General features: G+C 43.1%; 1 protein-coding gene across 2 annotated transcripts in view; it reads left to right on the forward strand.

The window, feature by feature from the left end:
- The window catches only part of gtf3c1 (general transcription factor IIIC subunit 1), a 95,149-nt gene that overhangs the window by 15,757 nt on the left and 64,820 nt on the right, over positions 1 to 14,572 (forward strand). For both annotated transcript variants that reach the window (XM_080206913.1, XM_080206914.1), the window contains 5 exons: positions 30 to 153; positions 3,836 to 3,985; positions 8,019 to 8,134; positions 10,940 to 11,363; positions 13,804 to 14,012. In XM_080206913.1, the coding sequence (XP_080063039.1) occupies positions 30 to 153; positions 3,836 to 3,985; positions 8,019 to 8,134; positions 10,940 to 11,363; positions 13,804 to 14,012 (1,023 nt within the window). The remainder of the gene's footprint in view (positions 1 to 29; positions 154 to 3,835; positions 3,986 to 8,018; positions 8,135 to 10,939; positions 11,364 to 13,803; positions 14,013 to 14,572) is intronic.

A 14,572-nucleotide genomic window follows, 5' to 3' on the forward strand; every position in this document is an offset into this window, starting at 1 on the left:
TTATAGACATTTGTTTTTTCTTTGCTCAGGGCCTTTGTGAAAGAACTTTCAAAAAACTTTATCAGTATATGGTGACTGGTGGTATAGCCAAGGTGATTACTGTTCCCCTCAAGGACCTGAACCCTGAGGGAGGACCATGTTTGACAAAGAAAGGTAAATTAGTCTTGATTTATCTTTCTTTTTTGCAGTGTGCTTCCCTAATTAACAGTGTGCTTTCCAAAATACAAGTCAGATAGAGGTTGACAGTAAAATCTTCGGAGAGCTGGGTAACCTGAACATTGTTGGGCTGTAGTTATACTGCCTTGGAATGGTGGTACAGTGGTTAGCACTACTGCATCACAGTGCCAGGGGGCCCATGTTTTATTCCAGCCTTGGGGTGACTGTGTGGAGCCTGCACGTTCTCCCCATGTTTGCGTCGGTTTCCTCCCACTGTGTGTGTAGGTTAGGGGGATGAGCGTGGTAAATAGCATGGTTTGGGTAGAATACTATTTTGAAGAGCCGGTGCAGACTTGATGGGCCAAATCGTCTGCTTCTGTACGGATTATATAATTCCATGACTTTCACATCTGAATTTACTGCGTCTCAATGTGAGAGCCTGTACAGTTTGAGGCTTGGACCCTGCTTTGATTTCAGAATGCACTGAGGGCATGAAATGCGAAAACTCCCTTCTGAACTGCCCATGATGTACTGGATTTGTGCTCCAGTTTATGAACCTGGATTTTAAGGAGTGCTCCATGACTTTCTAATCTTAACACTGAGTCTTAATTTTACATGAAAATGACTACCATTCATGTTCCAACATTAAAAGACAAACACAAAATGTAGAAAGTGATCTCCTGGTGGGATGTTGAAATTTCTCTCACCAGCTGCTCTCCTCAGGCTACAATCTCCAATCTGTGCCTGTTTGCCTTTCTTTGATGTTTTGGCCCTGGGGTTAAGGGATTGATTTTGAAATACTTGTCCATACCTTGTACAGTAATTCAGCAAGTCGCTGCATAATGCTTCATATGGACCACAGCAGCACAGTGGTTAGCACTGCTGCCCCACAGCGCTAGGGACCTGGGTTCGATACCCGGCTTGAGTCACTGTCTGTGCTGAGTCTGCACGTTCTCACCGTGGGCTTCCTCTGTGTGCTCCGTTTCCTCCCATAGTCCAAAAGACGTGCTGGTTAGGTGCATAGGCCATGCTAAATTCTCCCTCCATGTACCCAAACAGGTGCCAGAGTGTGGCGACTAGGGGATTTTCACAGTAACTTCATGTAGGTTTAAAGGTATCTTGGACAGTGCCTTCAAAGAGTCAAAGATATCTTTATCGTTCTATCAGTAATAGAATACCAGGTGCATTGGCCATGCTAAACTCTCCCTCAGTGTATCCAAAGTGTGGCGACTAGGGGATTTTCACACTAATTTCATTGCAGTGTGGTCTAAGCCTACTTGTGACAATAAATAAACCTTTAACTTTAAACTTTAAAGTCCTTTTAGTATTATTTCATGTGAAGCAAGGACATGGAGTCTATGGAAATAAGGCAAACAAATAGGGAGATCATGGAACCTATACAGATTAAAGAGGAGGAGGTGCTTGCTGTCTTGAGGTAAATCAGAGTAGATATAGCCCCAGGACTGGACAGGGTATTCCTTCAGACCTTGAAGGAGACTAGTGTGGAAATTGCAGGGGCCCTGGCAGATATATTTAAAATGTCAGTATCCACAGGTGAGGTGCCGGATGATTGGAGGATTGCTCATGTTATTCCGGTATTTAAAAAAGGCTCAAAAAGTAATCCAGGAAATTATAGGCCAGTAAGTTTCATGTCAGTGGTAGATAAATTATTGGAAGGAGTACTGAGAGATAGGATCTACAAATACTTGGACGGACAGGGACTTAGTAGGGAGAGCCAACATGGCTTTGTGCATGGTAGGTCATGTTTAACCAATCTATTAGAGTTTTTCGTGGTGGTTACCAGGAAAGTGGATGAAGGGAAGGCAGTGGATGTTGTCTATATGGACTTCAGTAAGGCCTTCGACAAGGAGCCGCGTGAGGTTAGACGGGGAGGTTCGGTTGTTAGGTATACATGGAGAGGTAGTCAATTGGATTAGACATTGGGTCAATGGAAGAATGATGTAGAGATGCCGGCATTGGACTGGGGTAAACACAGTAAGTTGTCTCACAACACCAGGTTTAAGTCCAACCAGTTTATTTGATAGTAATCCCACAAGCTTTTGGAAACGGTGTTCCTTTGTGTACACCTGACGAAGGAACACCATTTCCGAAAGCTTGTGGGATTACTATCAAATAAACTGGTTGGACTTAAACCTGGTGTTGTGAGACGACTTACTCTTTCAATGGAAGAAGCCAGAGAGTGGTAGTGGAGGATTGCTTCTGAGTGGAGGCCTGTGACTAGTGGTATGCCACAGGGATCAGTGCTGGGTCCATTGTTGTTTGTCATCTATATCAATGATCTGGATGATAATGTGGTAAATTGGATCAGCACATTTACTGATGATACAACGATTGGAGGTGTAGCGGACAGTGAGGAAGGTTTTCAAAGCTTGCAAGGGATGTGGACCAGCTAGAAAAATGGGCTGAAAAATGGCAGATGGAGTGTAATGCAGACAAGTGTGAGGTATTGCACTTTGGAAGGACATACAGGGTAATGATAGAACACTGAAGAGTACAGTAGACCAGAGGATCTGGGAATACAGATACCTAATTCCCTAAAAGAGGTGTCACAGGTAGATAGGATTATAAAAAGTGCTTTTGGTACATTGGCCTTTATAAATCAAAGTATTGAGTATAAGAGTTGGAATGTTATGATGAAGTTGTATAAGACATTGGTGAGGCTGAATTTATAGTATTGTGTGCAGTTTTGGTCACCTAATTACAGAAAGGATATTAACAAGGTTGAAAGAGTGCAGTGAAGATTTACAAGGATATTGCTGGCATTTGAGAAACTGAGTTACAGAGCAAGGTTGAATAGGTTAGGACTTCATTCCCTGGAGCATAGAAGAATGAGGGGAGATTTGATAGAGGTGTATAGATAGAGTGAATGCAAGCAGGCTTTTCCTACTGAGGGTAGGGGAGAAAAAAACTAGAGGACATGGGTTAAGGGTGAAGGGGCGAAAAGTTTAAAGGGAATATTGGGGGGGGAGGGGCTTCTTCACACAGAGTGGTGAGAGTGTGGAATGAGCTGCCAAATGAAATGATAAAAGTGGGCTTACTTTTAATATTTAAGAAAAACTTAGACAGATACATGGATGAGAGGGGTGTGGAGGGATATGGTCCAGGTCCAGGTGCAGGTCAGTGGGACTAGGCAGAAAAATGGGTTGGCACAGATAAGAAGGACCGAAAGGCCTGTTTCTGTGCTGTAATGTTCTATGGTTCTAATTGAACCTTGAGTTGGAATTTTTCAAGTCATTACAAAAAGGAAGTCCACTATTCAAGAGAAGAATGGAATTTAGTGTTTCTTAATTGTGGCCTTCTAATGTTGATGACCTGCTGAATTCCCAATCTACACTTGATTTTCATCTTCCAACCTCATTTTACTGGGGCTATCATTGCGTTTGATCTCTTGTATTATCCAGAACGAAACCTTTTTCAAAGACAAGGACAAAACATTTGCAGCAGTCCCTTGAGCTTGTACAATCATCTTTAATTTGTTACCAGATCAGATTTTGCAACTTCTCTTTGTACAAAAAGTATGAGGTGGTCTCTGCAAAAATCAGATTGCAGATCAAATTTATTCTTTTGAAGGTCTAATGATAACTGCTTTGAGTGATGTTATCTTGTGGGGGCATGTCAGATGGATTTTTGTGTTTTAATTGACCATTATTGTTTGCAGGAACTCAGATTATTGTTCGATGCCTGAAACTGATAAAGCCATACGGGAAGAAAGTAGATGAGGAAGATGAGGAGGATGAAGATAATAAAACAGTCGAAAGAATGGATGTTGTTTATGAACGAGACATGCTTACCCAAGCTTATGAACTCAGTAAGTTTTAATGGTGTATTTGAAGAAATTACTGCAAACCATGGGTTTGTTTTTTGGAAAAGTGGTGCATATATACACTACTTTTGCCTGATAATGTATGAGTGTTCCTGCAGATGACACATGTTCCTTGTATGTGCTGAGCAGAATTTCAAACCAATGTAATGAAAATACTCAAATTGTTTTGTCAGTCTCTCATTTGTTTGAAGTAGCCTCATTCTACCTGTACCTAACAGTCCCTTAGTGAGCAAGAAGCCACAGGGACCTGTGTGGGGGAGAGTGGGGGGATTAATAAGTTTACAGATGGCACAAAGATTGGCCGGGTGGCTATCAGTGAGCCTGAGTGTCGTGGGCTACGAGAAGAAATAGGCGAAATGGTCAAATTGGCAGCTAAGTGGCGGATGGAATTTAACCCTGAAAAGTGGGAGTTGAGGCATTTTGGAAGGAGTAATTGAACAAGGAAGTAGGCAGTGAATGGTGGGACACTAGGAAGTTCTGTGAAACAAAGGGACCTTGGTGTGATTGTCCACAGATTTCTGAAGGCATGTTAGTAGGGTGGTGAAAAAAAGCATAGGGGAGACTTGTTTTCATCAATCAAGGCGTGGATTATAAAAGCAGGGAGGTCATGTTTGAGTTGTATAGAACTTTGGTGAGGCCACGTCTGGAGTAATGTGTGCAGTTCTGGTAGTCACATTATAGAAGGATGTGAACACACTGGAGAGAATGCAGAGGAGATTCCCTCTGCTTGGGATGGAACATTTAAGTTATGAAGAGAGATTGGGTAGTCTTGGGTTGTTTTCCTTAGAGCAGAGAGGACTGAGGGGTGAGATGTACAAGATTGAGAGACGTAGACAGAGTGGATAAGGAGCAGCTGTTCCCCTTATTTGAAGGGTCAGTCACAAGGGAACATGGGTTCAAAGTGAGGGGCAGGAGGTTTAGTGGGGTATGTGAGGAAAAACCTTTTTACCCAGCCTCATTCCACAAATATAAAATTAACTTTTAAAATTAGAGAGTGGTGACGGTCTGGAATGCACTGTCTGGGAAGGTGGAGGTGGGTTGCCTCACATCCTTTAAGAAGTACTTAAATGAGCATTTAGCATACCATAACATTCAGGGCGATGGGCCAAATGCTGGCTGATGGGATTAGGTGAGAGTTCAGGTTTTTCTAATGTGTCGGTGCAGACTTGATGAGCCGAAGGGCCTCTTTTGCACTGTACGATTCTAAGAGGAGGTACGTTTTACCTAAAATAGGTTGAGTTAGGATGCCATTGATAGGAGTGAGTGTGTGTGTGTGTAACAAGCCCAAAGTATGAAGCTGTGTGCCAAAAATATAGTGGGTTAAATTTTGTAGTCCATGACAAACAAAAGCAATGCTTGCTGCTGACGTTATGGAAAGTTGCCCGCGAAGATGTAGTGATCCCCATATCACTGTTTTCCCTTCAGCCACCAGTAGTTTCATTCTGGCAATGTCAAGAGAACCTTTAGGCATCCAGCAACAGCGATGTCATCAAGCTAAGCAGCCCATTGCCCTACAGTATCCTCACAGAGAACAAACCAGAATGTTAAGAGCTCTGTACTTGTAATTTAAGATTTCAGATCGGGAAGTAATTTGATTAAGACAACAGCTAACATAAGGAAAGAAAATGGAGAATTTTGGCATTCCACAAATACAAACTTAGCTTTTCAGTGAGGATGTTTGATTGTAAGTATGAACTTAATACTTTTTTAAAAAAAACAATCGTAGTTCATTCCACAAAGTAACTTTTTCACAGGATTTTACAGTGAGATGAACAGCAGTAGTGGAAGTTTTAGCAAGTTTGCGGATTGCTGGGGATTGCACTCTCAGGGGATCTCAATACAGTGCCTTCTGAAGAAGCGTAGCATCATTGATAGCAAATCACAGATCTCCACGTTATTCTGCACATTACTGACGTTACTGCTGACATAACCACGGCAAAATCTTGGCCAATAAGAGCCAGCAAATAATGACTGGAGAGCAAAATCCTGATTTGGGTGGGTGAGGGGGAGGGAATGAAATTCTTTCCCAGCATCCACCGCACTTTGGGATAGTGAAATCCACAGATTCACAACCCTATAGGAGAAGTAGTTTCTCCTCAACTCTGTTTTAAATTTGCTACCCCTTATCCTAAGACTATGACCTTTCAACCTAGAATGCCCCTCGAGGAAGTATTTGTTCCACGTCTACTTTATCCGGTACCTTTTATCGTCTTGTATACCTCCATTTGATTTCCCCTCATTCTTCTAAATTCCAGAGATTATAGGTCTAAACTGTTCAATCTCACTTAGTACAACAAACCCCTCATCTCTGGAATCAATCTAGTGAATCCTCTCTGAACTACCTCCAATTCCACTACATCTTTCCTCAAATAAAGGGACCAAAAATGTGCACAATACTCCAGGTGCGGCCTCACCAATGCCTTGTATAGTTGCAACAATACTTCTTTACTTTTATATTTTATTCCTTTAGCTATAAATGCCAACATTCCATTTGCCTTATTATCTGCTGTATTTACATGTTAGTTTTCTGTTACTCATGGACGAAGACACCCCGATCCCGCTGCACCGGAGCACCCTGAAGTCTTTCCCCATTTGGAAAATAAGTCACCCTCCCGTTTTTCTGACCATAATACATGACCTTACACTGATCCATGTTAAACTCCATCTGCCACATTTTGGCCCATTCTCCTAACCTTTCTATATCATAAGAACATAAGAAGTAGGAGCAGGAGTAGGCCATCTAGCCCTTCGAGCCTGCCCTGCCATTCAATAAGATCATGGCTGATCTGTCGTGGCTCAGTTCCACTTTCCCGCCCTCTCCCCATAACCCTTAATCCCCTCTCTTATCAAAAACCCATCAACCCGCGTCTTAAAAATATTTAGCGAGGCAGCCTCCACCACTTCAACGGGCAGAGAATTCCAGAGATTCACCACCCTTTGAGTGAAGAAGTTCCTCCTCAACTCCGTTCTAAACCGCCCCCCTTTGTCTTGAGGCTGTGCCCTCTAGTCCTACTGTCTTTTTTGAGCGGGAAGAGTCTCTCCACCTCTATCCTATCCATCCCATTCATCATCTTATACGTCTCAATGAGATCTCCCCTCATTCTTCTAAACTCTAACGAGTACAAGCCTAGTTTATTCAGCCTCTCCTCATAGCTCAACCCCCTCATCTCTGGCATCAGCCTAGTAAACCTCCTCTGCACTCCCTCCAAGGCCAAAATATCTTTGCGCAGGTGCGGCACCCAAAACTGCACACAGTACTCCAGCTGCGGCCTCACCAGTGCCCTATACAGCTGCAGCAAGACCTCCCTACTTTTACATTCAATCCCCCTTGCTATGAAGGCCAGCATTCCATTCGCCTTCCTGACCACCTGCTGCACCTGCAAGCTGGGTTTTTGCGACTCATGCACAAGGACCCCGAGGTCCCTCTGCACCGTCGCCTGCTGCAGTTTTTCGCCACGTAAGTAATAGTCCTTCCTACCATTATTCCTATATCCATTTGTAAGGTTCGCCAATGAGGAATCTTAAAAGGAGGAGACAATGAGGAACCTATAAAGGAAAGGGCAATCACACTTAGCTTTGGACTATATAGGATAGTCCAACAAAAGGAATGTAGGGTGAAAGGGGGTCACCTTTCAAATTTGAAAATTCATCAGCCGTCTTACAAGGGAAAGAAAAATAAAGAGACGAATTTATATTTTTATACAGCACCTTTCAAATCTGAAGAATCTCCTAAAGCGCTTCAAAGCCAGTGAAATCCTTTATAGTGAGTCAGTATTGCATTGCCTTCTGAAGAACACCATGGTAGTATGATCTCCAAAAAAAAAGTTTTAATCGTTTATCTTTGTGCAAGTTAGGTGGATTGACCATGGTAGATTTCCCCTTAATGCCAGAGGGAGTAGCAGGGTAAATACGTGGAGTGGCGGAAGTAAGGCCAGGGTGGCATTGTTGTTGGTGCAGGCGCGATAGCCTCCTTTTGCACAGTAGAGATTGTAACGTCCTATCTTCTTGGCATTTCTAGTTGAGAAGAGAGGCACCAGAGGAATTTCACAGACCGAAATCCGTTTGGCTTTGAATGTTGGAAAGCTTGAAGGTCGGATGCTGTGCCGCCTGCTGGAACGATACAAAGTTATTACGGTAAAAGAATACACTTGGGTCTGTATCACTCTTAATGTGAAGGCATTGCATCGCCATTGAGTACTAAAGAAACACTAAACTGCAGAACATGAATCCTGCACTGTAGAGTTTAAGCCCTCTAGGGCAGGGCAGAAACTAGTTTGGCAGAGGGATGGGAACCTGAGGGTGAATTCAGACAGGACAAAATCAGAAATGGAAGGTAGAAGATGACTGAAGGAGTCTGGAAGGCAGAAGAAACAATAAGTTAGAAAATTAAAACGACTTTAACTCAAGGGCATATATGTCAATGCAAAGGGTAGAGCAAGTAAAATTCATGGGCTGGGGGGACAGATAGAAACTTGGTAATATGATGATGTAGCTATTGCATGAACATGGCTTAAAGGGGGACAGGGAATGGCTGCTCAAGTTGCAGGCCTTTCAGATGAGATAGAGAGAAGAATAAAAATGGAGGTGGTGGCAATTTTTGTCGAAGAAACAGCCATGAGGAGGGATGACATGTAAGGATCATCAACTGGGGCCATATGGGTTTAAGCTAAGGAACAAAAAAGAGGCATTCACGCTACTTGGAGTGTGCTACAGACCCTCAAATAGTCAAAGAGCGACAGAAGAATGGATATGTAGGCAAATCTCTGAGAAGTGCAACAACATTAGGGCAGTAATAGTGGGGGCTTTAACTTTCCCAATATTAAGTGGGATAGTTCTAACAGGAAAGAGATGGAGGGAACAGAATTCTTGATGTGCTTTCAGGATGGCCTTTGACCATTATGTAGCAAGTCCAACTAGAAAGGACACAGTTCTGGACGTAGGTCTAGGAAATGAAGCTAGGCAGGTGTAGTGACAGTGTGAGGGCATTTTGGTAATAGAGATCCTAGCTTAGTTAGTTTTAACGTGATTATAGAAGAGGACAAAGCTAGGACTTGAGTTAAAGTTCTAAACTGGGGTAAGGCCAATTTTACTAAGCAAAAGTGAACTGGAAACAGTTACTTGATTTGATTTCATTTTTGATTTGATTTATTATTATCACATACGTTAATATACAGTGAAAAATATTATTTCTTGCACGTTAGACAAAGCATACTGTTCATAGAGAAGAAAATGCGAGAGTGCAGAATGTAGTGTTACAATCATAGCTAGGGTGTAGAGAAAGATCAACTTAATGCAAGGTAGGTCCATTCAGAAGTCTGATAGCAGCAGGGGAAAAACGGTTCTTAAGTCAGTTGGTCTGTTATCTTAGAATTTTGTCTCTTTTCCCCAACGGAAGAAGGTGGAAGAGAGAATGTCCGGAGTGCGTAGGCTCCTTAATTATGCTGGCTGCTTTGTCGAGTTAGCAGGAATTGTCGACAGAATCAGTGGATTGGAGGCTGGTTTGTGTGATGGACTGCTCTATGTTCATGACCTTTTACAGTTTCTTGCAGTCTTGGGCAGAGCAGGAGCCACACCAAGCTGTGATGCAACCAGAAAGAATGCTTTTGATGGTGCATCTGTAAAAGTTGGTGAGAGGCATTCAAAAAGGATATTCAAGGGGTTCAGGGTAAGCCAAAGTCCACAAAGGAAAAGTGTGAAACAGCAAAATCTAGAGTCACTGAATATCAAGGAGCATACAGGGTAAGCCAAGGCAGAAAAGAAAAGCTTATGATGGGCACAGAGAACTCAACACTGTAGAAAAATGAGAAGAATATCAAAGTGCAGGGATGAAATCAAAAAGGAAATTAGGGAAAGCAAAGAGAAGATATGCAAGAATGTTGGCAAGCAAAATCAAGGTGAAGTCAAAGATAAATGCAAAATACTGCAGATGCTGGAATCAGAAACAAAAACAAAATACTGGAAAATCTCAGCAGGTTCTGACAAAGGGTCATCTAGACTTGAAACATTGGCTCTGTTCTCTCCCCACAGATGCTGTCAGACCTGAGATTTTCCAGCATTTTCTGAGAACGCAAGAATGTTTTACCAATACATTAAGAGTAGGAGGATAATTAAGAAAAAGTAGGGCTTATAAAAGACCATGAAAGTGATCCACAGCTGCTCTGAGGTGCCCGTAAGCCCACCTGGGCCGAGGAAACGTTTGACCTTAAAGTTCATCCTCTCTCTCCGGAGCTGTCATCCCTGCTGGAGGGGATGTGATACCCCCTGGGACTGATTACCTAATCTGGGAAAAATTTGGGGCCTTTTTAAAGACTCCCATGGAATTGGTGAGCATTTCACTCGGACCCATCAAGGACATGATGGTTGGAAGTCCCCAGGAAGCCTTTCCCTTGGCCACAACCCTTGGCAGGGCGGCACAGGGGTTTGCACTGCCTCTTCACATTGCCAGGGATCCAGGTTCGATTCCCGGCTTGGGTCACCTGTCTGTGGAGTTTGCACGTTCTCCCGGTGTGTGCGTGGGTTTCCTCTGGGTGCTCCAGTTTCCTCCCACAGTCCGAAAGCCATGCTGGTTAGGTGCATTGGCCATGCTAAATTCTCCCTCAGTGTACCTGAACAGGTGCCAGAGTGTGGTGACAAGGGGGTTTTCATTGTAACTTCAGTGCCGTGTTAATGTAAGCCTACTTGTGACATGAACAAATAAATAAGCTTAAACATGGAAAAATCCTCCGCCCCACACGTATCACTTCCCACTCAAATTTACTGAGCCACAGCAAATAGGGTGGAACCCCAGCGTAACCAGGTCCCACCACCTTTTCCTAGCTCCCTTGGGAAGCAATTGCCTTTCTGGCCCCAAAGATTTCAGGATCTAAAGTTTTAAAAGCATTAGCACACAGAAACCACTGATGTGTTCCCCAATTTCTGAGTATGTGTTCTTTATAACAGGGCTTCATGGAGGATGAAGGTCGACAGCGCACAACTAAGTATGTGGCTAAGACGTATGTGAAGCAGAGTGAACTGAGCAAGCAGTTTGAAAAGGAGAAAGCTAGAAGTGAGCAATTGGCGACAATTAGCTTCCTGCCCTTTGATCATGCTAAATCAGAAACCCCCTGCCAGCAAGGTCTGGCGCAGAACTTGGCAGAGAGCGAAAGCACGCCGGGGGGTTTAGCAGAGGACTTATCGAAGGCAGTTCACGGTCAAAAGGAACCTGTGAAGTTACCAGTAATCTCTACGCAGAGCAGTCGATCCTCTCACTCGGAGTACAGAGAAAGAAAATGCACTACTTCGCAGAAAATATACAAAGGAAAGAAGTTAGTCAAGAGTGCATTATTTAGAAAATTCAAACTGAAGAAGTCAAAGATGGGCAAAGGTCAGTACTTTACAGGGAATCATTTATTCGCATTGCTCTATGTAACAAAGTCTTTTGCTTGGTCGAGATCATTGCTGATAATTGTCGACATTGCTCTCCCAGGTTGCTCGATATTTTGCTCTTGTATTCAGGTATTTCAAGGCAAACAGGGTGGGGCAATGGTCTTCCCTCTGAATCACCAAGATGACATCAGTTAGAATACATGTTGAAATACATGGATAATATCTGAGAATTTCATCTTTTAGTATGACAATTAGACAGCATTGCAAAGTGATATATTGGCAGCTAGCTTCCTGCCCCTTGATCATGCAAAATCAGAACCTCTCCACCAGCAAGCTCAAGCAAAGAACTTAGCAGAGGGCAAAAGCATGCCACAGTGTTTAGCAGAGGGCTTATCGAAGACAATTCATGCTTGAAAGGAACCTGTTTTGGCGCAAAGCTACCAAAAGTTGCATTTGGATTTGCATTGAAGGTGTTGAATATGCCATATGCTACCTCAAACAAATGGGAGTCATTCATACCAAAGAGCTACAAGGATCCTGTCCTGTTTCACACGTTTTGAGTACCAGCCAGGCATCATGCTGGTTTCCAATCTTGTCCTCATTCAGAAATCATATTCGAGTTGTTCTCCCAGGATAACTGTGCTCTGCTGCTCGTACTTGGTTGTGGCTTTTCAACCTATGCTGGCCCTCAGAGTATTGAGCTTTTTTATTATTTATTTCTGGGACATGCATGTTGCTGGTTGGCCAGCATTTATTGCCCATTCCAAGTTGCCCGAGAACAGTTGAGAGTCAACCGCATTGTTGTGGATCTGAAGTCACGTGTAGGCCAGACCAGGTAAGGACGGCAAATTTCCTTACAGGGCATTAGTGAACCAGTTTTTCCAACAATCGACAATGGTTTCATGGTCATTAGTAGATGCTTACTTCCACATTTTTTTATTGAATTCAAATTCCACCATCTGCTGCATCGGGATTCGAACCTGGATCTCCAGAACATCAGCTGAGTTTCTGGATTAATAATCCAGCGATAATACCACTAGGTCATTACCTACATCTGTAAGGACAAGATTCACCAGTTGCATGTTAAGTTGGTTGATTGACATCTATTAATGGTGGAGCTAAATAGGTACATGAGAAATTGAGAATTTTGCTGAAGTATTGGAACCTTTTTGTGCTGTGAAACTACAGCAGGAATTTTCCGGCTGCTCACGCCCAACTGCCACTGCAAGCAAGGAAGGAGAATTTGGTGCTCAGCCAAATATATTCTCTGTGTGTGGACAAACTAATCAGGATACTCTTGCCTCTGGTGATTGAATGCAGTTCAGCGTGTCGCAGACATTGAGCTGACCCAACTCCTTCCAGTTAATCAATGCAACTCTTTAATTTATGTTGTTTTCCTTGAGTCACCTTGGAAGCTGTTGCTGTCACCTGTTTTTACATCAGTGGATTGAGCATCAGAGGATGATCTATAGAATTATAGAATCCCTACAATGCAGTAGGAGGCCATTTGGCCCATTGAGGTTGCCGCCGACTCTGCAGCAGTGTATCCTACCCAGGCCGTATCCCTATAACCCCACATATTTACCCTAATCCCCCTAATCTACACATCTTGGAACATTAAGGGGCAATTTAGCTTAGCCAATCCACCTAACCTGCATATAATTAGACTGCGGGAGGAAACCAGAGCATGCAGAGGAAACCCACGCAGATGCAGGATGAATGTGCAGACTCCACACAGACAACCAGCCAAGGCTGGAATTGAACCTGTGTCCCTGGCACTGTGAGGCAGCAGTGCTAACCACTGTGCCGCCACATATATTGTATACTAGAATGGAAGAAGGTTTTACTAGCAATGTAACTTAAATGACTAGCATTCCCTGGTTTGGATAACACTATTCTTTTGTGTTCACAGGTGGAAGACCATGCTTAAAGTATCTAATGTCACATTTCACATCAGGGCAATATTTTCATAACTGCTCAAGATCTTTGTTGATAATTGGTGTGGAATGAACTCAAATACATGGATGTTTGTTTGCATCATAGAAACCTCACAGTACAGAAGGAGGCCATTTGGCCCATTGAGTCGGCACCGACAACAATCCCACCTAGGCCCTATACCCGTAACCCCACATACTTATCCCACTAATGCCTCTAACTTACGCATCCTGGGACTTTAAGGGACAGTTTAGCATGGCCAGTGCATCTAACCCACACATCTTTGGACTGTGGGAGGAAATCGGAGCGCCTAGAGGAAACACACGCAAACACAGGAAGAACGTGCAAACAGCACATAGACAGTGGCCCAAGCTGGGAATCGTGCCCAGGTCCCTGGGAGCTGTGAGACAGCAGGGTTAACTATTGTGCCACTGTGCTGCCCCATGCAATGCGATTAAAATCTAAAGCCAGTAACCTTTTGGAATGATTTGTGTTTTATACAGGTAGAAAATTATCTGGTTTAGTAAAAACAACTGTTGGGATAGGTCGTTCCCAGAATATAGCCAAGCACACAACAGGGTCATCCAAAGAATCCCAGCAAATCGACATTCAATTAAACTCCTCCCAGCAGAACCCAGACTGTAAAAAATTATTGGACGGGCAAAGTGAACAGAACGTTGTTATTGAAGAGGTTACAGTTGAAAAAGTGAAGGTATGAAGATTGGTTTCAAAGTAGTTCAGATCCCAGTGCGATATTGCTTTTCAGCATAATTGCTGGAGCCAATTTATGTCCTCTTGTTACAGTATTTAAGTGACCACATTGCAAATGCAGCACAGACTGGAACATTAATTTCATGACTTGATGTCCCTGTAATGTTGCATGATATAATTTTGTTGGAAGTATTAGAATTAGTGGATTTTCTAACCAGTAGTGTGTGTTAACTAAAATAGATGCTTTGGATTGCCATTCTTTTGGAGTCCAATAGCGTTCTACGCTGCAGTAGGGCAGTAATAATCAAATTGTTTTGTATGTAATTGTTCTATTAAATGGTTGTAATTTGGGAGAAAATGTAAGACATTCTAATCACTGCCCCATGACATTCTGTCTTCTCACCGTCACTGAATATCCCACTGTCAACATCCTTGGGGTTACCATTGACCAGAAACTCAACTAGACTTGCCACATAAACGCAGTGGTTACAAGAGCAGGTCAGAGGCTAGGAGTACTGCAGGGTCACCTCATGACTCCCCAAAGATTGTCCACCATCTACA

Source organism: Carcharhinus amblyrhynchos, chromosome 18 (assembly GCF_965287045.1).
Source record: "Carcharhinus amblyrhynchos chromosome 18, sCarAmb.v2.hapA, whole genome shotgun sequence".
NCBI classification, from domain to species: domain Eukaryota; kingdom Metazoa; phylum Chordata; class Chondrichthyes; order Carcharhiniformes; family Carcharhinidae; genus Carcharhinus; species Carcharhinus amblyrhynchos.